Genomic DNA, 25,830 nt, shown 5'->3' with positions numbered 1-25,830 from the left:
AAACCCAGATGTTGAGTTTTGTGGATACTCCATACCGCACCCAGCTGAAAACAAAATTAACTTTCGAATACAAACTCGTGGTGCTTCAGTAACGGAAGTGTTGCGAAAAGGTTTAGAGGACCTGCATAGTATGTGTCAGCATGTGTTGACAACTTTCGAAAGCGCTGTTGAGGAATATCAACACAATGCTAGCCAAAATGTCACAACATGATTTTGTATCGGTACAATAGCATGCACCTTTGAACCAAATCATGTATTTTTTGTTTTAACCACTGCTAAAATTCTTCTTTTTTGGCCAAAAAACCTAGTTCAGTTGCATTTATTTAATCTGTTATATATTAATGTGTGGGTAAAACTGATTAATTTGTTTTCAAGGTAAACTTGCCATTCACCGAATTTTGTTTGCAATTTGTAGCAGCTCTGTAATATTGAATGACTACAGCAGACAAATTTTTTCAATTCAAAAACCATTTTGTGCTTTGTTCAACTTGCAACTGCCATGTTATTACTGTTAATGTTGATTTCAAACTAAATTTCTTTTTAGGTTTTTAGTATTTTATGGGTTATGTGAAAACAATTGTTACGAGATATGAGTATTAACTCCAAACCCCCTGAGAACTTTGGATCTGTGTTCAAAAGTGGAAAGCTTGCAGGGAAAAGTTGGACTGACATCGTATCGCAATGGAAAGATGTGGAACTGGCAAGAGACCGTGTTGACAACCCCCTTTCTTGTGGTTACAGCATAAACCTGCAGAATATCACAGGCCTTCTCCAACTGGTAATGATTCCTATGATACTAAAGTGAAATAAAGAATAGAAAATCATTTTTGTATTTTAATATGACAAGAAATTATAACCAAATATGCAATAATAATAAAAAATATAAATAATAAAAAAATATTGGACTCAATTTATATTTTCTGAAGAAATGAATCGTATAACCACTTGAGATTAAAGCCTGCGCGAAGCTCATTTTACTACTTGTTTTACTATTTATTTAGGAAAGAACGGTTGAAGATAAATTTCCAATTAAACAATACATAAACTTTATTTGCTTGTTCCTTTCAATGTCAACAGCAATTGCAAAGGTTCACATGTTATAAACCTAATAAACTTCCTGCGGTTGAAATTGCTATTTGCCGAACAGCCATTACCGTGGCAAAGATACACAAGAATAGATCTGCTGTGTCGTGGCATTAAGCAGCCATGTACCATTGTACTAAGCTACTTGAAACGGGGGTGTGGCCATCTGTGTTTCTGGTAGTGGCGTGCTGTTCTCGTAAGGGCTTAATGCTAGAAAGTGCTATTGATTGTTTTTTAAACCTGAGCAGACATTTATTACTGAACAACGATTTTCCTATGCATTGCATAGTATTTTTACACCTGAGACACGCAGTATGGCTGACCAACGGAAGGTTTCATTTAATTTAAGTGCAAATCAAGAGTTTACTTTTACAACAGACGTTAGTATTAAGCCAGCTGTCAAAGTCAGATCAAAGAGCGTTGACCGAAATGTCAAAGAAGTCGGAATGCGCCAGAACGAAAAGACCGCATCAAACCCTACTCGTTGTGAAGTTCCGCAATGGCGGAAACCCATTTTAAGTTGTCACAGGTTAAGAAATGCAGGAAAACACGGATTGTGGGCATTTAAGTTTTCCAAGTTTTTAAACGTCCATAAAACGCGCAGCGTCAAATTGCATTTTATTGCTTTCAAGTTTGGACCCAAGGTAAGTTAATATACCACAAATACAGGTTAAAATACTTGACTTGTCTGGAGCCGTTTTGTTGAAACAACAGAGAAAAAAATGCCTGCGAGTAAAACAACACGCTACGTCTCTCAACGTTGGCATTGTATTTTCTTTAAAACTCTTGCGTGCTACTTCAGGCACAAACAACTGTGCAATTGGCAGTTTGGATATTTGCGGGTTGTGAGTTTTAAGATGTTCATCATAATTTGGTGTCCCCTCCTACACACAAATCTTCGCTGCGACCGTTCTGATTGCCGGATTCAGAACCAAAGGCAAGAAAATATAACAAAACTTCCAGAATTTAAACACCAGTGTTCAAGTGCCATACTTACCACAATCCAGGTAGTTGGTAATTGTGTCCAAACAAAACTGGGGCCACGTACAACGAAAAAGATTGTGAACCACCACACACACACACACACTTCGTTGATAAAACACCAATTAATCAACTTATATTATGTTTTCTAGAACGTTCTTGACGTCTACAATGCCACTTACCAAGCGAGGGTGACGATGTTCGACATCTTGTACCATCGGTTTGTTGGTACGACTTGGTGCAGCAAGGAAATAACCCTCGCGAACCAACAATCAACCATCGCCTTTAACCAGGTAAATATAGTTTGTTTCATGTTAACAGGGTGTGTTTTTACCAGTGGGCCTTATTGTTACAAGATTCCTTTGTTTGAATAACAGAACGTAAAAAAGAACTGCATTATTGTTAAGCGCAGTGATGTCATAAAGTAGAACAAACACCACGAAATGTGCACTGGGTGACTTCTGCTTACTGCGCAGCAACTATTTTGTTTTCAGAATTCGCCCCTTGTGTACATTTCCTTGCAATGTGTTCGTTTTATTTTATCTTTCATAATATTTTCCTGTTCTGGCGTTGCTATTTCACTGATTGACTACCAATATTTTTAACCAACGTAAAATTTTGAATTCAGGCCGCTTACTTCCATACACCCATAGTCGATTCGAATATGGTTTTCGCCATCGAGGTTTTCGTCAACCAAACGCCAAAAGATCCGTTGCCCGCCGACAAATCCACAGCCAACCCCACCAAGCGGCGATCGTTGGGTTGGACGATCCTGCGTCCCTTTACTGTCGGTTCCCAGCTTAAAAACTCGTCGGACAATGAAGTTGTGACCAAAAAGTAACTAGTGGAATCTATAATAAAAGTTCTTGTTTTGTATTGTCTTTTGTAAGTGTTTATTGGTGTATTCAGGTTGGACGTGTTTAGAGGTTCGCCGAGAGCCTTGCTTTACATGGAAGATCCACTTGAAAGTAAGATATTTTGCATTTTTGAAATAAAACTCGTTATTTTTGTCAAGTTTTTTTTTGCTAAAACATCATATATACCACAAAGTAGAAGTCTTGCCCGCTATTAAGCTGCCAAGATCGTTGTAAGTCACACCATAGCTGCACTGATAAGACCAATTGGGTCGAAACATTGGCTCTGTCTGTAGCTCACTATTGCTTATATTGTGCATACCGCCGTATAGTTACTCCTTGATTTTTAGGTAACGCACACTTAAAACCGATCCCCGGATGCCAGATGACGTTGGCTTTAAGTCGCCATCAGGAATTGAATTCAGCATTACATCTGTTGCCCGAAAACAGTTTATTTTCTGCGGAACACCGAGTCCCTGGTCTGAGTGAAACGGCAGTAAAAACGACACAGGGTAGATAAACTCTTTGTTCAATGATTTCTGAAAATATTTAATTACACTTTTAAAAAAGTTTAAAAATATTCGGCATTTAAACCCTAACATTTACTAGCCGACTTATTTGATAAGCTCTCGCAGATTGTAGATTTTTTTCATTTACCGCCCTTTCTCCCAACAGAATTTGACAAATCTGGCCTCATTTTAATAAAAATTGGCATCTTATTCTAACAAACTCGCACAACTGATAACAACGATATATCGTTCCAGGCAAAGATTTCTATGCGAAGCCGAAGCCGCTGCGACCTCAGGTCGGTTATATCGACAAAATGTCGGTCGATCTCGGCGTGACCGTTGATAAATTCGAGGAGGAACTTTGTCTGAAAATCAACCAAGATCGACTGAAACGGGATAATGTAACGGACGACGGCAAGAAAGTGATGGTCACAGAAAGGAGATTGATGGTAGGTGTTATAATGTTCTATGACAATGTTTCCTAAACTTTTTATCCGCGGATTCCTGCTTCAAGGTTATTTGACTTTACAAGAAACGCCCAAAACGTCAAGTGATATCATTGGTCCTCACAATATCGTCCTTATTTTCTTCCTTTTTGTCTATATTTTCATGCGCCTGTTACCCAAAGGCCAATTGAACAAACTTTTGTCAGATTTGCCGATAACACCACATAGTAAAGCTGCAGACAGGGTGTGTACACGCACTGTTTCGACCTGTAAGGTCTTGTCAGTGCAGCTGTTGTGTGGCACTGTGCTAGCTTTCACACTAGCAGGCACACTAGTCTCCACTTTGTGGTACCTTTGCAATATTATGGCTTTTTTTGCACATATACCACATAGTAGCTCATGGAAACCACTTTAGAAATCGAAACATTAGCAGCGTGATTCCAATCACAAACGAAGCACTTTTTGGCATAAATTCAGCCTTTTTCAAATACTCAATAGGAGACCAAGTAATGCTAAAAACAATTAATCAAGGTTGGGGTTCATAATGGATTCTGCTACGTTCAAAAACCCCAGTACGTCCATCTTGAACCCGAAGCTTTTGTGGCGCCAGGTAGAGCCCAAAGTTTTGGCCGCGGTAAACGGAAGGACGTCCCAACAGTGAGGTGACTTTTCCTTTTTAACACTGCAATCATTTAGACTTATTGTGTTGCTGTGTCTGTCCAGGCATATTGTTATTTCCGATGAATTGGCCTTCTTAATGCAGATAGTTTTTCCTAACCTGTACATAAGACACTGTAAAAATCAATATAATTTAACTTATTCTGGAAAAAATATTCATTAAAAAATTCGAAGGCTGTTTCTTTGGTTGTCCCTATGCAAAGTTAAAAAAAAAATAACGCCTGGGATTTACCAATAATAGCATAACTACTTTTTTTTAAGCCTGTAAATGCGCCAATAACTATAAACTGACAAATACTTTCAAATTCTCCGAACAGCACCATTCAAAGCAGCAGACTACTGTTAAGAAGCCGACTCCAACTCGACGAAATGATTCCGGATCCTCATGTATCGTTGGTGATGCAACTTGAGTACGTTCTCTCCGTGCCTCCAAGCGACCAACGTCTTATTAAAGGTTAAAATCTTAGCATTCTTGTGCAAAAGCTCATTCAGCTGCTTTGTCGATATTTGTGCAACAGTATTGTTTTTACCTAAACACTCGTCTGCCTCTTGAGATCGCTGGTTAAGCTTATTTTGATGCCACAAGCATCAGCATGAGCTATTTGTGCTTAATTTCGCATTACAGCGTGCTTCTATATTGTGTGATGATCTGGCGAGTGCTACTCCTTCCTATGTATTCAAAGGAAATTGAATAAATTTCACCGCATTCTCTGTTTAGGGTCGATGTCTTCTCTCCGAGCTCAACCCTTCACGGTTATGTTGAGGTGGGCTGCGTGGTCGCCATACCAACGACAAATTACGTCGGATGAGGTCACCGTCAAGCTGCACGTGAGTTCAAGCATTGCGCGCACACACACACACATATATATAGAGTAGATATTGCAACGCGATTTTTACACGACAGGGCGGAACGAAACCGAACCCTGACAGTTTGATGTTCTTCAAAAATTCAACCAACAGCGACAACGAAATTACAAACGGCACCATCAAGTGAGTATAGTTGCACGTTGAAAATGGGCCCAGAAGTCTTGTATTTACGTGAGTTTATGGAAACATGAATCAATTTATTTACTGGGGTTTGGTATCCAACGCTTTAAATGTTTTTTTTTGATTGATTATTGGCATTATTTTTTTTCTTGTCGTTGCCATAGCTACACCACTATCTCTCTAACTTTCACCTTTTGGTGTTTGATAAAAAGTTTGGTTACGCATAAAGTCGCCAAAATGCTAACAACAATTTCCAGTGAGACATTTTAATTTGAAATCTCGAACGTTTGAGAGAGTACCTATTGTATTTGTCACCGCCTCTGTGCAGGTTTACTTACCTCGTCACCGACCAACCACCGCTCCCTGTAAGCGTGACGTCATTCGTCGAGGAGGCAGTTTCGTTTATGTCGCCGAACGCCAAGAAACCACCGATCGGGGCATCACCGAAACCGAAACCCCGTCAGAAACAAGTGAGCGGTCGATTCTTGGTGAAATTTCAGCGAATAAAGCTCGTATGGTTGTTTTTTGCAGGATGAATCTGAGGACAGTTATGAAATTGAAGTTCGTCATGTTGATGCCGCCGGCGAACTCTTCCCAGTCCACGCTCCACCGATACGACCGATTGCGCAGAGGTAAGCGATTAATTTATTCAGAACTAGTCACTTGTATCATGTGGGTAAACTTTTACATGATCTGAGATAAATAGATTGTTGTTGCAATGGCGCAGTGTGTTACCCGGTGTACAGGGACAATGATTGCGTTGGAAATTAGTTTCAAAGTGCCTATAACATACCCCTTAAACGCTATTCGACTATAATTTTTTATTGTTTCTAATAATAAATATGTGTTGGTATTTACTTAAATTTAAGTTTGTTTGCATAAAAAACATTAAACTTTTGCTCCTATACAACATTAGCCCTAAATGAACAATAATAATTGCTTGCATTTTGCAGCGCACCGAGTTTGACGCGGGCGTCCTACGCAAGATTGTATGCGGCCGGCTTTCCCGACATATTCGACAGAAACGGTGAACAGGCCGTTGCCGTGGATACGAGTGACGTCACGTACCGAGCGAATCTCGACCGGGAAGTCTCCGATCCCTTGCAGGTACTAGGGGTGCTTTGACTCCACTGACATACAGTATGACATATTTGTAGAAAAAAAATAAATAAATTAGAGTAAAATATAAACAAAGTAAAAATATCTGCAATTTTAAAGATAGCAGAAATGGAAGATCTTTAAAAATCCAGGCCCTGAAAAAGTTTTTCAAAACAAACGAAGATGCTTTTTCATACATTTATTCCATCCATACGTATTTGAAAAGCCTGGGTCTACTTAGATGTTTTTTCTTATATTCATGAAATCCGGCACTGTATAGCGAATGTATTAAACACCAAGTCGCCATTACACAGGTTTCAGTAATTCGCCAAAAATGTATTGTATGTACATCACATATGTACTCTTATCCCATGCAGGCAAACGAAATCGTGCTGCAATTTTTGGCTTTCACCAACCCTGTGGCTGCGACCAACGAGAGTCCGCCTCTTCCCATCCATTCCGTGTTCTTCTCTTTCCAATTCTATCGCTTCCCCTCCGTGACGACACAACGATTGGCGTTGTTACGCAAGAGCGCCTCCAACGGCCAGTCGCATGACCCGTGTGTCTTGCGGAAAATCGAAAGTGGCGAACAACTTGACGAAGGTGACTGTTTAAAAGTGTAGTTTTGGTTCATTTATCACGGTTTTCTGCAAAACGACACGTGTTTGAACATAGCATGGTTTAACGTAAGGTTTAAATAAACGTTTTGGTTGCTGTTAAGACTTATATAGGTTACGTCATCAACGGTGGAATTGTAAATATTTGTATAATTTTCAGACAATCACGTACTGCACCGTGCCAAATCGTGTAATCATGTAAATTTCGCTTTTTGTGAAAAGAAGTGTATACGTAGTTTCAAAACCTGTCACTTTTTAATCTACATTCTCAAATACATGTACAGCTAATTTTACGCTGTATGTTAATGTTGTTTAGGCAAGCCTGGACTGGAGGTGAAATACCACGTTGATCCTGCCCACTTGAAAGCTGGTGAAAACGCTTCGTTCCTTCGCTACCTTTCCACCCACAACTTACATGTGGATGTGTGGGACGGAGATTCCTTGTTGCTGATTGGATCGCTGTCCGTCCCTCTAAAAGTAATTCTAAACTGCAAAATAAATGCAAACGTTTTTAGGTCTATTATTGCTGTTCAGGTGTGGATCTTGATATATACTTTATACCATAGCTTCCCAAACTGGGCGTCAAACGTCGAATTTTGTGGGTCGCAATAAGTCTATGTCCCACAAAGAACAAAATTTAGTTGTACACCGTTTCATAAAGAACGCCCCGCCTGAGTGTTTTTCAGTCGTTTGCTTTTAATTAACATTTTCTGTATTAAAATAAAAAATCCAAATATTATTTTCAAACACCGGAAAGTTAACCCGTTAAAAGGTGTAGCGAACATTTGCTGTTGTATATACCACAGAATAATTTCAATCTTCCCGCTTTCAGTACACGTTAAGGGGAGGAGAGTCGGCGGTGGCGGCCAACCACGAAATCGACGTCATTTTTTCCGAACACAGCGAGGCAACGCCCACACTTACCGGCGACTTGACCACTGGTGGCAGTGTGCGCTCCCTGGGTATGACCAAACATTTTCGTGGAAAGCTTCACGTCAGGTTTGTACTCACTGATGTGGCAAATCGTATGTTTCAATATAATATTTAAATGAGCAATGTGTTTATAATGTATGGGATATTAATGTGAATTTACTGTTGGTAATAGAAATCTTATTCATTGCTTTCTATTGCGCTTCACGACTATAAAGTATTAACAGCAAAATTTACTGTTTATGTGAATGCTTTTTGTATAATTAGTCAAATTAATTCACACACGAGTGTTTTTTAAACTTACGGTTGGAATAGAATCAATTTATTGTACTAAGACACATATAGACTGTCTAGTTTATTTTAAATGATAACTTAGTTGGTACAACTAAATTCGTATATATTTTGCTTCAATAAACAAACAACTATGTACCTTTTCTTTGACAAACTTACAATCACCAGGTTTGGAAACGTTGGTTTTCCGTCCGAATCAAAAACAGCCGCCGGCACCTTGCTGAGAAAGAGCCACCTAGTGGTGGCAGATTTAAGTGGATGCGCTTTTCCCGGGGGGAGTTTGTCTTCCGTGCAAAACGCAACAACGAAAAGTAAGCGAAAATATTGCGAATATTAAGCCAGTGATTCTGAAATGTACGTCGTTGCGTTGAAGTTTATTTCTTTTTTAAATGAGCGCAAAGCTTTCTTACGTTAAACAGCTTGTCTCATTTTGCAGATGGTCGCCGTACCAATCGGGTGCGAGCCAAACGTATGGCGGAATCTAACCAAGAACTCTCCGATCTGCTGCTCGTTAGCGCCACCAAAGAGAAAATGGCGGATTCCAGGTAGGTTGGGTTTATTCACAGTAAACCCGTTTACCAAACAATTTCCCATATTAAAGGTTACTGTCCATTTATTCAAATAAATATACTTGGTTCTGTTTAATGCTAATTTGATGAAACCTGCACAAAACAGTGCGCTGCAACGTATTTTTAACGTGTCCAAGGTCTCTGCGCCAATTCTTTTTTTTATTTTAGTGACAAAGAAAACATCTCAACTCTCAGCCCTGACATTCGAGCGGACCGCAAACGAAAAATTGCCCGCATGGTGGCGGTGCGGAGAATGGAGCAAGCGGATGAAGAAACGGCGACCAAACAGACTTCCGGGCAGCGTGCATTGGTGAGGCCTCCACCTATAGATGAGAAAACATAGTAATATTTTTCACGACTTCCTTTAAAGGAAACTTTTCTATCCGAGAACCGCAAAAATAATGATATTATTTTACGATTTTCTTTAAAGATCCTTGCGCAGGAGGAGAACATGAAGAAGCGAGACCTCCGTACAGTGGCGGAGTACAGGGAGCGCCTGAAGGAGGACAACATTATGGAGATCCTCATGCTCTCCATCACCACTCGCCACATCCTGCGTCCCACTCTCGGCACGGCCGAGTTCGTCGAGTTCCAACTCAAGAACCCGTTCCCGAAGCAGCAGACCGTGACGATCGAATGCGACTCGGACGAGCTAAGGTGCCTTGTGGCGTTTTTTACCTTTGGCTATAATCCAGAGTTGGCCCAGTGGTAGGCCTTAGGGCTATTTTCGGTTAGGCCACGATGTACGATAATGAAATATGTTTGAACACCTAAAAACATATATAGCGAACCAAGCAAACTGGGTGGTGAACGGTGTAATGTTTATCACAATAAATGTGGGTCACATTGAGAAAATAGTTGAGAAACAATGGGGAAACGGAAAAGCATTGAACCATCACCCAATTGATAATTTTTATTGAAATAACGTTTATTCTTTACCGTAAGGAAGCCTTGCTGGGTAACAGGCGAAACGTCGATGAATAAAGTTACGTTTTAATGTGCCAGAAGAACAGACTATTAAAATGTTTGTTCTTTCCGGGTCTGCAGGGTAATCACGGATTCGAGAGAATGGAGGTATTTCAAGTCGCTCGTCGGTATTCACACACCGGTTGAAGAAAATATGTTCAACTTTGACGCGAACTCAACCCTCCCTCAGGTTTGTTGCTCACTGCTGTAAACCTCCCCGTCAAAAAGTTTGAGTCGAAATGTTTTACAATTTGCATCAAATCACACGCATTAATATGAGTTATTCTTGTGTTCATCTTTTTTTGTATCGTGACAGGTATTCCTCCGACCCAAGGAAACCGTTTTCATCCCACTCTGTTACCGAGGATACCAAGCTGACCACAAGGTGGCGACGCAGAACCCCGGACAACAGTTCAAACCAACGGCGACCTCGTTGCAACCCATCAAGTCCACGTCCAGCTGTGGAACCATAAGGCCAAAGGTCGTCAAGGTATATAGTTCACCGCGGAACCAAGATTTTGTGTGCAAATAAATGTTAGCAAATATTAAAAGGAGTGAAATCCATTGACGCTTTATTAAGTCAACAACTCTCCTGAGTTCCCATTAGAAATTTTGAGTGCGTTGTCTTTTACTACATATAATGTTCCTGTTGCTGCCAGGCATATTGTAACTTAATAATCTGTTCTTCTGGCACATATAAAAAACGTAACTTTATTCCGACGTTTCGCCTGTTATCCAACAAGGATAACAAGGATTTTTCATATGTGCCAGAAGAACAGATTATTAAGTCTTTTACTACTGCTCTGCAGCGCCTGGTCACAACCATCAGTGGTGTAATTCAGCCGGTTCGAACCGGTTCTTGGAATTTAATGACCTGCGCGAACCGGTTGTTCCAGTTGTTAACAACCGTTTTCTTGGCCTATGTTTAACTTCGTACATTGTATTCCCGCAGTTACTATAGCATATTGCTTGTGAGAGAACCGGATGCTAAAATATTTGAATCCCACTCATGGCAAACTTGATTGTTATTTATAAAATGTCGGTACCTGTTAACCTGACCACACCTGTATTGCAAGGTGTTTGTCGGACCAGCAGTAATAAAATATATTTTATTCGTACGCAGGCAGTTCTTCGGTCAGCCGAGGGTCGCCCACTCTCCATTCTCCAAATGTCTATCGACCCCCAACCCCACGTCGTCGACCAAACTTTTCGCTTCTACAATCCAGAACGAACCTTCCTCAAAAAATGTATTCGTCTCCCGCCCTATCGCCGTGATTCCACATCGGGAGGTACAGAAATATTCGTATATGCTTAAGCAAGATGCTGTTTCGTGACCTTTTTTTCTCGTTCTATCACTGCCTTTTAGGCACTGTTATTCGTACTTGTTGTGGTCCTATGGCCAAGCGGCGTTTAAGAATGTATCTCCACAAATACTCATTGCTATACAAACCCCAGAACACTATAGTGAACTATATGATTAATTTAATAGCAAACCAAATAGTATATAGAAAGCGCCGCAGTAGCAGTGTATAATTGATGTATGATATATGTTGTACATATACAAGACAGTTAAACCGTAACTAATTAAAATCGTGTGTTTTTCAGAGGATCAGTTTCACGTGGTCTGCAGTGACCCCGAGGTGGTGTGCCAAGCGCGCACTCTGGGACACGACGAGCCTCGCGAGATTTTTATTAAAGCACCTTGCGGTGAATCCCCGTCCATACGGCGCTTCTACGTGGCCGTTTACAGGTTGGCAGATGGTCCGTGTTTCCAATTGTCATTAGCAGTTGAAGTGCCTTGACAAATGGGTTTGTCTCAAAAAAATCGATGGATAAAATGTGTAAAAGTATGTGTAAGCACGCAAGGGTAAGGTATATCCTGGATTTGGCATTAATCGTTTAAAACTGGATGGACAAGCAGCTTTCTGATGATAAGAATTACTTAAGGCGTGGAACAGTGATACTTTTTATTCGACACCATCAAACCGTACAACATGTACAACAACAGACATCCTATCCGAACCACATCATCCAAGTACACATTTCTTCCTTTTACAGTGACGCCTTCCTAGCTGTTCCCGTCCAGATATGGCAGTTCTACGTCCACGCTCTGCAACGAGTCGATGTGAATTGTGTGCTTGGTCAGACAAGTCGCTTCTCGCTTGTGCTAAGAGGAATGCAAACTTCCCGCTTGGTGCGCTGTTTCCCATCGCACCCACAAGAAATGCAGGTATCAGTCCTGAACAAATTATGCTAATTCGTTCGCTAGTATTCCGTAACCTAGATATACAATAAACGATGTCGTTGTGGTTCGAGGTATGTAGAGGTACATTTGAAAATTAACGTGCAGATAAATATATTTGTATATTTTAAGAGAAATTCCTCGTTTTTGTTTATTTATTTGCAATCTCCATTTGCCCAATTTTTTTTCAACAACGCATTGTAAGTAGTATATTCGTGTCAAAGAATAAAGCAGATTTTCCCATTTATGCCGCCGGGTAAAATTGATTTTCGGTCAAATTTTCCTAAGTGCGTTCGAGAATAACCAAAACTTTTCACAGTGTAATTTCTACAAACTTGTATCTCTCAGATTTATCCAGACGAGGCGTTTCTTCTTCCACCGAGCAGCGTCCACGAGATAAACGTGGGCGTACGAACCACCAGCGCCACCTCGTGTACACGTTTCATGTACATCAATGTTGTCGACACCGAATACCACCAATTACTTCGCTCGTGGTTGGTGGCTGTCAAGACCAGAGAGCCTGTCATAACCAAGGTATTGATCGTTTGTGCAATCAGCGTATTTTGCTTTGTCTGTTAAACTCTTCACGTTTTTGTTCTTTTTATGTAATTTCTATCAATAGTTTACTGGCCAGAGCACCTTATGGTTAATTTGATCCAGTTTTCATTGCATCACATTAACTTACATTTGAAAATTTAAAAGAAACTGGTTACTTTTATGATTTTAATCAAAGTTCAAAACTGAAAAATCTTTCAAGAAAGTTCAAGTTTGGCTAGCGCAGTGGGAAATAAATTTAGCAAAATTTAACTTTTTCATGACCCCCTTTAACCCCGTGCAGGAGTTTGACATCGAGTTACCTCGTTCGGGCGGCAAGGGATGCAACAAGATGATAACCTATACTAACCCTTACCCTAATAGAAGCGAGTTCTTCCTGATGACGAGCAGGGGCGACCTTTTGCAGTTTAGGGAATCTCGCCTAGAGGTGAATTTGATGCTTTAACGCTCGTATAGCGAAATGTGGGTTTGACCTCAAGTCAAAAGCTATAGAGCCTTAATCATTCATCGGCGACTAGGTATAAAATAAAAACAATGTCTATAGGTGCAGGATGTGTCCGTTTGCACATTTTAATGTGTGTTTATGCCTTTGGCCAAATCTGTATTTTCTGATTCAAACTTTTCCGCGTTTACTGCAGCTCGGCCCTGGAGAACAAACAACCATTGGTCTCCGATTCGCTTCCGGGGTAAAACACCCTGGGAAGTTCCCGATCTATATTTTCATCAATGACCGCGAAGACAAGAATGAGGAGACTTTTCTCGTCAACGTCACCTACGTGTAACGTGACGTCATTTACGGTAAACTTGTGTGTTTTGTATGAACTATTGTGAAAAATAACGCCATTTTTATTTTAGTAGCTGGAATGCTGGCGTAGAATTGGAGGTCTTCCTAGCCTTCATGAATGCACTGTAACAATGAGTCTTTACTAAATGAAGGAAATCAACTCAGACGATCAAGCTTGCGAATTGTGTGCCTTATGTGCAGTAACATGTAGTTCTTCGGAAGTAAACTGGTTCCATCGCAACATATCTCAACTCAAATCCGCTCCACGCTTACATTTTCATATGTCTGACAGAGTTTATATTTAACATATACAATATTTAACCGTAGTTGCGTTTCTTTGATCCGTCGTTAGTGATTGCTTAGCTTCTCCTCACGCTTCGTATCAATAAACGGTACAAGTTATTCTACATCGATCCGTGTTGCGGTTATGTCAGAAGTAGGGTCATAATGTTGAACCTTTCACCGAAGGAACTGCAGTCTATACGTTTTGGCAATGATGTTGTACGACAGTTATGCGCGAAACCTGAAACGTTCCGTCTTAAGTTTGTGGCTACAATGTTTCCCTACTTATGATGTGTCAAACTGCTGTTTTGAGATTCCACTGCAAAAACAGACTGTCCACTACATTTGAATTGGTACCGTGTTGTTAATATGATCAACAATAACAACGACATAGAGCAGATTTAGGAAATGATTCACACTAAACATTAGGACGTGGGGCTACAGCACAGTCACAGGGTGTATAGCACGTACGTAACATGTAAATTAAAACACAAAGAATTAGACACCATTTCACATATTCGTGCAAACGGCCCTGACAACAAACTAGTATAGGAGTGGTTTTATCCTACAGAAAGCAATGTAATGTTAATACGCTGTCGGTTGCAACATACGCACTGCTATGTGCAATTCATTCGCAGGGTGAACCCGGCAGCACTTACAAGTCAGGTAATACACAATATAGAAATTTTCGAATGCGCGCGATGACGGTATTCAAAATTTCTGCTACTTCAATTATATTCTGCTGCAATTTTGACATACTATTATACGTATATTAGCCAAACATGCGTTAAGGTACAGACAGTTCATAGTAAAAATTTTCTGCGGGACAACACATGTCACAGTATACGGAAATTTTGATCACATACAGGTTGCATACGCACACGTGAATGAAAAGAGATAATTGCAAGTACGCAAAAAGAACTATTTTATTGTCGTTTTTCAATTCATTGCGATTACTCAAGTCTACCGTCCATTTCGAACAGCGGCGTTACGCTTCAACACACAGACAGCAATTGCGAACAAAAAGTGCAGAAAACTAATACTAACAACCTCTAAAACCTGATATCTTCGTTAGACTTTAACAGATCACTTTGGTCGGGCGGCCTACTGGGCTCCGCACTGTTACCATTGATGTCCGTACTCGGAGCAGTAACTATAGCGACCACGCGATCGTGCGTCACGTACAAAGCAACTGGATAAGCCAACGTAAGAACGCTAAGAACGAGGAAAATAGCGTTGATGGTGGTAAAGTCGCCATTGCAGGATCGTAGGACGAAGCGCAGCAAGGGGTACTGCAGCATCAACACGGCACCACTCATTGCCCAAAGGACTCCCACCAACTTTCCAACTTGCTCGCTGCGATAGTGCGTTGATATGGAGACGTAGGAATAACTGTAGCATACCAGGCGTGACACAGTGAGCAAGGCGAAGGTGATGTACTGCAGTTCGGCGAGGGGAACCATCGCACACAGGGAGAGCGCTATTGCTGATAAGCTCGAGAAAAGTGTAAAAGCGTTCGAGGACTTGATTCTGGAAAGCTCGGGGTTGTGTCTGCGCCGTCTGTAGAATTTGTTTAGAGCGTCGTCCAGCAAACCGATCAAGGGTGCGGAAAACCCGCTTACAGTACAAATTAAACTAAAAGCCGTCGTAAATTTCTCGACGTTGCCGTCGCCCATCGTTTGCGCCCAAGCGTTGAACGTGCCTGTAAAAAACTGGTTGCGCAAACCCATGACAGACATTTGGAAGAAGTTCATCAGATAAAGAAACCCACCCAAACCAAAGTTGACCTCTAATCTCGGCGACGATGACGCAAAACCTTCTATTCCCGATTCGCGCAAATCTGCGGAGAGCTTTTTTGTGGGCAGTGAAAACCTTCTTTCCCGCGCACTTTCGGTGACCGAAATCCCATAGCGAAATCCCTTCGGCGGTGGATATGGTATTTGACCCTTTGGAGCAAAGAAAAAGCCCAAAAGGAAGAAGAGTACAAGCGGTGCGATGTAGACCGCGCAAAGAGTTTGCGCAGGTATTCCTTCCAATTGCAGCCGACTGAAAATCCAAAACACGAAAGACGAGGAGATAAACAGGCCGTTGAGCATCGCGATCCACGTTGAACGGGTGGTTTTAAACAGATTGGCGAATTGGTAGTTAGTCATGAACATAAGACTGCTGCCTGCAGCTAAACATAACATGGCCGGGTAAAGCAAACTGGCCTTAGTAGGGGACGACAGGGACAGCAACAGCAGTCCTGCTGTGAACAGCTGTGTACTCACGCCCTTACAAACCCAGGTTCCGAAGCGATCGAACATATACCCGGCAACAGAACAGAAAAACACATTCACGACCGACGACATTGTGTAGACAAGGTTGAAGCGTTCGGTCTGCGCCATGCAATTCAACACCACTGTTGTTGTGTTTTGGATTCGCTCAACCAGTGTCGAATTCGAGGAGGAGCAAAGGTTGCTGAAATAACCGTCTTGCTGAAAAACGTCGACTAGAAACGGCCAGCCGTAAAGCATCCCGGAGTACATGAGGTTCTCCAGCATAGCCAGAAACAGACTGGCGGCATATTTTCTTCGCATTGTGTTCAAAACAGTGTTACAGACGAACTACTGACATGTTTTCGACTTGACACATATCAATGACTGACACGAAACCTAAACAACAGGACCTGAAACTACATCAAATACATTTGAAATTTAACAGATTTGCAGCAATAAGCGGCGATTTTAGCTGCGTCAAATCGTTGTGTTTTGAAAAATATTATCTGGCTGGGTACCTCTCAAACCCAGCGTGTCGTCACAAAGCCCCATAATTCGTAATAATCAGCATATGTACTTAGTGGTTTTATCAAACAAAGAGCAGAGTGCAGGCAAGTCTGACTGAGCAAACAACCTCGTCCAATACAGGCCCAGGTGTCTTTGACTTCACCTGCAGAAAGTCCAATACCAATAGCATAATACCCACCGCACATGCTAAAACTCATTCCATTCTTTAACAGTGTGGGCGCACTAGAATATTGCACATTACAAACACCACTTGAAAACCACTTGTCTCGGCCAATGTACGACATGCCCTGCTTGTTCTTCAATGTTGGGTCACCTGTGCCTTTTCTAGACTTTGACCCAGTCTGGACTTCTGGGTGACTTCAAACTTTGGACATTTCCACCCATTGGTCATGCTGCTATATACTGCCAATGTATTCGGATTGATTTGCAGGCTGCCATACGTGTTTGCAGTACTCTTGTTAATCATCCAAACAGGATGTTTTGATTCATGACTTAACTAAGTTTATTAAACAAGTCGACGACTTTCCACACGGAAATTGTACACAGCGTGGAGGTTGCAACGTGACACGAAATATTATAATGTTTTTTACGTTTTCTGTGGTATATGTTTGTCTGAAAACAAAACAGATTAGTGTCGAAGTTGTTCAAAGAAGTTAACGCTTTGCCATTATTTAAACACATCGTCAAGACTTCAAACGTAACCTGTTTTACTTTCTTATGCCAGCTAAGTATACTCACCTGTGTTAACCTGTTATTGTACGACCCAGCGCATCCAGTTATAGGCAGCGAACATCTGCAAAAGTAATTACGCGAGCATTCAAAGTCACTAAAATAACTATGTGTACAGCAAAGGATATAGCAGCTATCTGCAAAAAGCTTGACATTCTAGTTCGTCACAAATGCGACGAAGATATTTGATTACAACGGTGCTCTTTAACCTTTACTCTTCAGGTGACTCATTTCTTTCAGCAGCTTTGTATCGCCACAACAAACCGGGGTGGTTTCAGAACTCCATAAAAATCACCATAGATTCTGAGAGGACGTCAATGAAAATGTACTTTATTTAAACAGTTTTGTCCCGTATCGCAAGTCGTAAATAAACTGTCAACGGCAGTTGCTAAAAACATAAAAGAACGGTATTAATATTACTAAGCCCTCAACTGTGCTCGAATGAAAATCAATAACAGAGTGATGCAAAACCTTGGCCACAGCTGGCCAGAACATGTAAAGGTCAAATGAGATTTAGGAATTTTGGACTTTTTGAGCTAAGGCAGCACATTAAAACTTATTCGAATGCACGTAGGTAAAAATATCAATTGCTGTTGCTTTGCTGCAGCAAAACCTTCTCTGTCTAACTTCGGCTTCCGTCTAAAAAGGACGTCGTTTCTAGATAACGAAGCACTCAAACCTTTGTTGAAGGAAATGTTGTTAGTTGTGCAGGAACATGGGTGCCGCCAGTGGTGGAAACTGCATGTTTTTGTAAACATGAAAATCGGAAAGTAGTGTATCAGAAAGCACTGGGTATGAAGGCTAAAAAATGCATATTTTCAAGCAGCATTAAAGCCATCAAAACTTTGACAAATGTTGTTAATTGACAAATGTTGTCCATACATTTACACTGTAGTATTAATTCCCAACGCACCCAGCATCCTATACAACCTGTTACGACTACGCACACAAAAAGATTTCGAGACGAAATCGCTGAGTATTTGTTTCTTGCACTACATTCAGGTACGTGTATGGCGAAGGCTGTTTTATACAATTATATCAGTATTAAGGAATGTCCTTGTTTCTTACTTGAGTCATTGTAATGTTGAATGCAACCGAGATGTTTTCGCAGCACAAGGCAAGATATTTGTAATTATTATTGATAGTTAGCTAGAAAGGCTAACTTCGCAGTAAGGAACAAGCATGCTGAAGAACATTCTTTTATTGACAGCAATATACGCACAAGTATTTTCGGCAAAAATATTTGGTACTTTCCAACAAGGAAAATATCCTTCTTTTCGCAGTCCCTGCTTGTAGCACTATATTCCAAGTATAGGCAATCGAAGAACACTGTTTAGAGGTTTTGCTTCATTCGTCCAGTTCCCTTAAAATTGGTGCCATTACTAATTTCGCTACTTTGCGATGGGTGGCGTACAACACCACTGGATTGACAAGGGAAAGAACGGCGAACCCCACCAATATTAAATCCACCACAAGAAAGCTCCCTTTGCACGACCGCAACACGAAGCGATAAAGGGGGTACTGCAACAAGGTAACGCCACCACCCAGCGCGTAAAGTAGTCCTACTAAGGTGGCGACTCGCTCCGGTGGGTATAGAATCGAAATGCTGACGTAAGCTGAGCTGTATGTAGCAGAGCGCGAAGCTTGGAGCAGCATGAAGGTGACGAACTGAAGCCTTGACACAGGTATTACGATGCACACAGATAAGGTGATCCCAATTGCACACGAAACAAGAGTGAGCGCATTTGCTGATTTCAGCCTGGCAATTTCGGGTGAGATTTGTCTGCGCTTTCTGTAGTAGCGAACAGACAGGTCGTCCACTAGCCCTACGAGTGGCGTCACTATACCGCCGAATGTACACACTATTCCAAACCCCACAGTGAGAACATCTGATTCTGTTCCGGGAAATGTGTGCACCCAAGTGTCGAATACACCGAGAAACGAGAGGTTGCGCAAGTTCATCACCGAAAACTGGAACAAATTCGTGGCAAACAGGAGCATTCCGAGAGCGGAAAATATTTTCAGTCGTCCGATGGCGGGCGCCGTGACGTCTTGCACAACCTTGCAGTCCGTAAGCAGCAGCGCACCTTTGCGCATCCGAATTCCGTATTCAAAATTGCGGGGCAAGGGGTAGGGGATTCGCGTACGCGGCGCGAAAAATGGGAAAATTAAGACAAACCCGATCGCTGGAGTTGCGTAAATGTAACAGAGCAGTTTTAGGGAGATTCCGGGAGCGAGACTAAACAGCCAAAATACGAACGAGGAAGACAGCAGCGTTGCGGTTAGCGTTAGAACAATGACAGATCTCGCGCTTCTAAACAGGTTTGCGAACTGGAAATTTGTCATATAAACCCATGCGTTGCTCACCGACATGCAGATCATGGCTGGGAAAAGAAGGACTTCGAGATTTCCAGGAGAAATTTGAGCCAACAGCACTAAAGATACGATTAACAGCATTGTGGACAATGTTTTGCAGACCCAAGTTCCCAACTTGTCCAGCAGGTATCCAGCGACCAGACAAAATATAATATACGATACAACTGATACGCTGTAGATCAGATTTAGGTGTTCTGCCTGCTTGAGGCACATGGTCTCCGTTGGTCTTGTGGTGTTACTCGAAGCTGTTGCTCTAGTGACGTTTGTTGAAACACAAAGGTCTTTATAATAACCTTCACGCGTGAGCATTTGTGCAAAAAAAGGCCATCCGAATATCGTTCCAGAATAGAGCAGGTTTTCCAGCAAGGCAAATACGAGACTGCTGATTCGCTTGCAATGCTTTTCCATGGTCAGCCGAGCAGAACCTGAAGCAACCGCCTTGTTAAAAATAATTCCCTTTCTATGGAAATAAAGAAATGAATGATAACAAAGCTTCAAGATGTGTTGCATAACAGTCTAACAAGACTAGCAAATTTCATTTGAAAACTAATGCTTTTTTGTTAGTGAGCTTACTACTAACGAGCTGCATCCCAATACTTATGTAGTTTAGATAGACCTGATTCACAGCTGCTAAAGTACAGTTCCGGAGTTAGTTTTAAAACTGCCTGCGATAAAAGGCTCGATTCTACGTGCGATCGACCACGTATGTATTTTCCATCGCGCATGACCATTCGTTATTGTCTGTTGCTGCGAAAAGAGAATTTTGGCTCTGCCATTTCGAGCAGACCAAGCAAAGTTCGCCTTTTTTTATTTCGGTTTTACGGCAGTGGGGTGCTCATGCGCGGCCCGTCACACACGTCAGAACACACAAGTTAAATAATAAAACTTGCGTTTGAGATAAGGGGGGATATTACAGGCTACAGAACAAATACACTTATTAAGCTGTCGGAATACTATAAGTAGTGTCCTTCCTACCAAGAAAACGATAATGAACGTGTTCTTTATTCTGTGCTGTCTGGCGATTTAAACACTGGACAATTTGTGCTCTTCTAAATAATTTACATCATGAACCGAACTACCACTATTTTTTGGCTGTTCACCCTGCTGGTTGCATTTCAATCAAGTTTTATGTAAATTAAAATGGGAATTTCCTCGTTTCACGCCCCAATTCGCTGGTGAATATTTTTGGATCCGACCCTGTGTTGATCAGGTCTGGACTTATAAGTGACCTCTGTTCTATGGAACTGTCAACGATTTATCGATAATTTTGATCCATTTTACGCCCGAGGTGAAATACTACATAAAAAAAAATTATCTACAGGACAACGGTCACCGCTTCCTTACTGTAAACACAAATTTCGGCAACCTTTTGAAGGGCGCGCGCCGTAAGTTTACATACAATGTCAACATTGATGACTTCGCCAAGCTGTGTGCGCACACCAAAATATGTTGATCCTTTTTTCTTGGTAATTTTAAAGAATGTGTAAACTTTAATTGGTAAATTCATGGTCGGACATTTAGGCACACTTTATCCTTTCCTCCTGGCGAAACACAAGCCCAGAATATGGTAAAATATATGAAAACGTAAATCGCTTGCCGTACCAGGAATAACCAATAATCAAAACTGTTCCGGGTACTGTCAGTGTTATAGTTTAGCGGATACCTGGTTTTGTTGCACTGTACGAAATTTTATCCGTGACATGCACTATACTGGCTATTAAGTTTTTTAACCTATGCCTTATGATGAAGTTTTTACATCTGTAGTTTCCTGACATCTGTTTAACTGTTCTTGCACAAGGTTTTTTCAACCCAGCTGTTAAACTGAACACACCTTTTTTGCAAGATATAAACAACCAGACCATATGCAATACAATGCAAATGTATGTTTTTTGATGCTGCAGCCAATCAACAACACTGCCAAGTGAAATACAACACATAACAGCTGCGGGCGGATGTAAAACAACGACGTTTCGTAGTTTATCTGTTTTGCGTGCTGGGTGATTAAGCAGCACCAAAAACACATCAAGTGCAGCATTTCATACGAGGAAAATGAGATTATAGAAATGCTGAAAGGAACGATTGTATTTACACGAAAAAATACACCGTTGTGTTTCCGCAAACTACAGGTGAGATTTCTTAAACAATTGAACGAATTCACTGAATTTAAGTTTCTCATAAATATTAGGGAAACACCAGCACCCGCTGAATTCTTGCCGGAGGTAAGTACCGCCAAAAATGTGTTTACCTTTACGGCGTTGCGGATCGTTTCGCTTACTTTCACAACTGTATTGTAGGATTTGCAATTTGTAAAGACAACGTTCAAAGCGTGCCATAAAACAACAGTTTTAAGTCCCAAAAACTACAGCACGTAGAAAACAATATTGCATGCATGATCCAACAGGCTTTTAGAAACGTTTTTTAAAGTAAAAGAAGCCCCAAGGCAATGTGCCTTGACAGGTTGTCTGGGCCACTTGTACTCAACCTTTTTGCACTGGTAAAATTTTCAACAAAACTTTAACGGTCCGGTGATTTTACAAACTCTAAATTAAAATGTAACGAACAATACATATCGTTAAAGAATAAAGAAAAGTATTGGAGAAGGTAGCCTTTCACAACAGACGAAAATCATTTAACGTGAAAAGAACATGCAATGGGATCGGTAAAATATCGCGGGCCGGTGGTTGAGTAACGCTGGAGAAGGCAACCGAAACCAACGATTCAACGGCTTTCATGTAAAAGACTACACAGCGGGACCCACCTTACGAACACAGTCGAGCATGACGTTTCAGGCTACGCACAGGGCACTCAAACGTGCCAACGCAAAACAGCGCATTGGCCCCAACAAACATTTACCAACACAATAACTGAGGGAGTACAAAAACATTTATTTCTACGAAATTACGGAGTGACGCAGTCGCTACTGAAGCGAAGCGTGAGGGAATGTAAGGTATTTATGCAAAACAGCATCCTGCAAAATCAACATTAAAAAACGACCCTGCTGAGCGTTTCGAGTTTCGGAAAACAAGTGCAGACATTTTTGTGGGCAATAGAAGAAGGCACGCAATCAACCTTAAAACCTAAAATATGGAAGTGCAAAGACCAGCGATCGAATTGCACAGAGAATGCTATGTACCGCATATGAAACTTGCGAAGCTGAAACAGTTCATACCATGAAAGGTTCAAATGAACAGAAATACAACTAACACCACACCCTAAATCAAAATCAACGCAATGTACTGGGAACACAATGCAACTAGAACAGTAGGCCAAAACACGAAGGGGACTGTACATGCGTCAACGTACTATATCTGAAAAACAAGGCCAGCTGACGATATGTTATCGCCTCCGCCGGCCGTCTGGTAGACTTTGGTGCACACCAAATTCGGAGCAATGCAAATCAACACGATTTCTCCTTCGAGTTCTTCCTCCCAGCAAGAAACCGGTCTGTAGGGTTTCAGTGGAATCCTGCTTGCAGAATCCTGGTCCAACGTGGTTGAAAAGGATTCATCCAACAGCAGCTTTGTTGTTTCTAAATCCACTTCGTCGTTACCGCAAACATAGCGGTTTGCTGTGAGTGAAGCATGTGCTGCAGCCGACATGGTATTTTTCCATGCAGACGTTTTGCGCGTCATAATAGCTTGGAATGGAAGTGTGTGGACGTGTATTCGGGATACGCGTCGGTACATCTGCCAAAGCACTCTGTAAGTTCCTCGGAGCTGGTCTAAAACTGTGGCCACTCTGGGATAGGCATCAGATAGGATAGTGATATTACCATACAACATGTAGCTGAGCAAGTTAGGTAACTCCTGTTCGTTCAAGCCGATGGAATCTGAGTAGGGAAGGACATTTTCTTTCAATGATTCCACGAGCGTTTCGTCTACAAACGAGGCAAACTCGAAGTGTGTTAGAACCTTGTTCTTGTTGGCATCTTTCATGAGGTTGCGAACTTTTCCCAGTCTGTCTTCACGAACACCAGACCTAAAATAGAAACAGAAAAATGAGCAACATTTTAAACAAGTCTGAGACATGTGTTTTTTTGCTGTGGACCACAGTCCAACAGAACTCATGTGTTATTAACATAGGGCAATGTGTTTGGCTCAAGTAAAAATAGTTAAGCATGTGTGCAACCAAACAGCTTACTTGAATGGGAAGTTCTCCATCATCTGCAAACCACCAACAACAAGCAAGTTAGGTTTAAAATTTCTGTAGCTTTCTGCAAATTCCTCCAATGCATGAATGGTTGGGTTGTGCCGGTCAGAGTGGATGATCAGACGATTAGCTCTGATCGACTGAAACTTATCCCATTTTTCCCCTGTCTTGTACTCCATTATGAGATGGATATCACTGTTGTTCACATGGCCCCCAGCCATTTTCACCTCATTATTGATATATTGCACTAAGTCAGGACTTCCCTGTGCCCCCAACAGGACTTCAGCTCCTTCCATTGCAAACCTGTTAGCCATAACTGGTGCATTGCCTCCAAGTTGCATTCTGGCCCCCTTGACACCTCTAGCTGTTTCCACTAAATGCTGAAACAGATCTGGGTTTGATACATATCTTTCAGCAGCAGCGCCGTGTTTAAAGAAGTAAGCAAATGCCTCAGCGATTTCACGCTTGCTGTGCATAATCTTATGGTGGCGAGGGTTTTTTGGGGAATATATTGACGATGACTGGAACAGTGGGACAGCATTAACAAACACATCAATGCAGCCACCAAAACCAACAGCAATCCGCGAGGATGGGGAGACTTCAACCTACATAGCAACAAATAATAAGAAATATGCAGAAAACATAGATGAGGAAGCCATGCAAAACTAATTTCACCATGTTTGAACTGTGTCTTTCATATAGATTTATGTTTACGAAATCATGTATAATGCAATGAGATTTGTGTTTAATTTGTTTATTCATCTAGCAAATGTTACAGTTGCCTATAGGGAAGATAATGAATTTGGCCAATAAAACTCTTAAATATCACAAAATAAAATGCATATACCATCTTTTCAGCCCTTCGCAAGGAGTCAAGAATATTCGGGATTTCACTTTTCACGTCGACATGTTTTCTGTTGATCCAAAGTGAAATCAATATGGCGAAACATGCCATGGTTCCTCCAAACTTTGCTATGGTGTTAACCATTTTGCAGCACTAAAGTAAGTGTTAGCCTAGCCAAAAAGCCTGCAATTATTTAGTTGAAAGTTATTCTTGTGACAGAAAGAAAATGTTTCCGCTATTTCAGTCCATTACAGTCTGTATAAGAGCCACGAATCTTTGCCCAACGAAAAAAAAAGTTTCTCTTCACCAAACCATAACATAAAAATCTTTCTCTTGTTACGTTTGTCCACCGTCATGTTGATCGAAACCAACATTTTTACGCGAACAATAAAAAATGTCGGTAAACTTGACTGACTATTTGTTTTACATCGGAAAGTGTTGGAAACCACAATGACAAAATTGTGCTGACTCATGTTTTTTTCTGCCTTGTCGGAACTACTGACGTCACAAACAAATTTCCATTTCTGTGGCAACGACTGGGCAACCAAGTTTTTACAATAGCCGTAACGCTGGCTATGTCACACAAAACAAAAAAAAATATTTTAAATTAGGGTAAATGGAATAGATCAAATCGATAGTCAATGCAACCGACCAAAACAGCAACCCATTTTCTGTACATTTTAGCAGCTGCGGTGCTTCTGATCTGTTATATTGTGCAATGGAAGTGCAATTTGTTTGGTATGTTAGCTCGGGGCATATAATGTGGTTTTCCACCAGCTTACAATTAACGAACTTGAAGAGGATACAAGGATTATGTTGTTGTCTGGCATATTCCAATTTTTGATGACTACCTAAGTTTTTTAACTGCAGGACAATAGACAAATGGGCATATAAAATAACCCAATACGAACACATAATTATCTATCTTAAACGGGACTATTATCATTAGGCGCGGCAAATAAATTTGCAGGCAAATCGATTGCGCGGTGTAGGTGTACCTACTACACACGACAACAGACACAAAAATACTGGTATTGCAGGTGTTTTATTTGCAAATTTCATTTCTGTAACAAC

General features: G+C 41.2%; 4 protein-coding genes across 4 annotated transcripts; 1 reads left to right on the top strand and 3 right to left on the bottom strand.

Annotated features, from left to right (window-relative positions):
• The first annotated feature begins 548 nt into the window (after positions 1–548).
• LOC145901437 (nephrocystin-4-like) lies at positions 549–13,955 on the top strand. Its single transcript, XM_082989116.1, has 29 exons — positions 549–778; positions 2,217–2,357; positions 2,693–2,901; positions 2,974–3,032; positions 3,269–3,430; positions 3,683–3,876; positions 4,405–4,535; positions 4,869–5,005; positions 5,270–5,379; positions 5,456–5,541; positions 5,867–6,008; positions 6,070–6,170; positions 6,492–6,645; positions 7,014–7,239; positions 7,570–7,730; positions 8,086–8,252; positions 8,643–8,785; positions 8,911–9,019; positions 9,212–9,353; positions 9,474–9,700; positions 10,091–10,199; positions 10,326–10,499; positions 11,133–11,298; positions 11,615–11,759; positions 12,068–12,239; positions 12,600–12,785; positions 13,090–13,233; positions 13,445–13,604; positions 13,662–13,955. The coding sequence occupies exons 1-28, from the start codon at positions 590–592 to the stop codon at positions 13,586–13,588; spliced, it is 4,230 nt and encodes a 1,409-aa protein (XP_082845242.1). The 5' UTR covers positions 549–589; the 3' UTR covers positions 13,589–13,604; positions 13,662–13,955.
• A 318-nt stretch (positions 13,956–14,273) lies between these two features.
• Positions 14,274–16,637, bottom strand: LOC145903274 (equilibrative nucleobase transporter 1-like). Its single transcript, XM_082991342.1, has one exon. The coding sequence runs from the start codon at positions 16,449–16,451 to the stop codon at positions 14,925–14,927; it is 1,527 nt and encodes a 508-aa protein (XP_082847468.1). The 5' UTR covers positions 16,452–16,637; the 3' UTR covers positions 14,274–14,924.
• A 1,961-nt stretch (positions 16,638–18,598) lies between these two features.
• Positions 18,599–20,320, bottom strand: LOC145901835 (equilibrative nucleobase transporter 1-like). Its single transcript, XM_082989638.1, has one exon. It carries the CDS (start codon positions 20,271–20,273, stop codon positions 18,735–18,737), a length of 1,539 nt encoding a protein of 512 aa, XP_082845764.1. The 5' UTR covers positions 20,274–20,320; the 3' UTR covers positions 18,599–18,734.
• A 1,331-nt stretch (positions 20,321–21,651) lies between these two features.
• LOC145901836 (ADP-dependent glucokinase-like) lies at positions 21,652–24,935 on the bottom strand. Its single transcript, XM_082989640.1, has 3 exons — positions 24,760–24,935; positions 23,904–24,517; positions 21,652–23,741 (listed from the first exon to the last, which is right to left on the bottom strand). The coding sequence occupies exons 1-3, from the start codon at positions 24,898–24,900 to the stop codon at positions 23,066–23,068; spliced, it is 1,431 nt and encodes a 476-aa protein (XP_082845766.1). The 5' UTR covers positions 24,901–24,935; the 3' UTR covers positions 21,652–23,065.
• Positions 24,936–25,830: the final 895 nt, after the last annotated feature.

Source organism: Ascidia mentula, chromosome 5 (genome assembly GCF_947561715.1).
Source record: "Ascidia mentula chromosome 5, kaAscMent1.1, whole genome shotgun sequence".
Taxonomy (NCBI): Eukaryota; Metazoa; Chordata; class Ascidiacea; order Phlebobranchia; family Ascidiidae; genus Ascidia; species Ascidia mentula.
The sequence above is the reverse complement of the archived record's forward strand: the minus strand, read 5'-3'. Positions and strand labels throughout refer to the sequence as shown.

Bases quoted from the DNA above. Each gene is read 5' to 3' on its own strand.
- LOC145901835 (XM_082989638.1), bottom strand. From the start codon at position 20,273: ATGCAACACATCTTGAAGCTTTGTTATCATTCATTTCTTTATTTCCAT.
- LOC145901836 (XM_082989640.1), bottom strand. From the start codon at position 24,900: ATGGTTAACACCATAGCAAAGTTTGGAGGAACCATGGCATGTTTCGCC. The intron at 24,518-24,759 runs GTATATGCATTT...GTTGCTATGTAG, and splicing joins TGCGAAGGGCTGAAAAGATG to GTTGAAGTCTCCCCATCCTC. The intron at 23,742-23,903 runs GTAAGCTGTTTG...TTTCTATTTTAG, and splicing joins ATGGAGAACTTCCCATTCAA to GTCTGGTGTTCGTGAAGACA.
- LOC145901437 (XM_082989116.1), top strand. From the start codon at position 590: ATGAGTATTAACTCCAAACCCCCTGAGAACTTTGGATCTGTGTTCAAA. The intron at 2,902-2,973 runs GTAACTAGTGGA...TGGTGTATTCAG, and splicing joins AATGAAGTTGTGACCAAAAA to GTTGGACGTGTTTAGAGGTT. The intron at 13,234-13,444 runs GTGAATTTGATG...CGTTTACTGCAG, and splicing joins TTAGGGAATCTCGCCTAGAG to CTCGGCCCTGGAGAACAAAC.
- LOC145903274 (XM_082991342.1), bottom strand. From the start codon at position 16,451: ATGCGAAGAAAATATGCCGCCAGTCTGTTTCTGGCTATGCTGGAGAAC.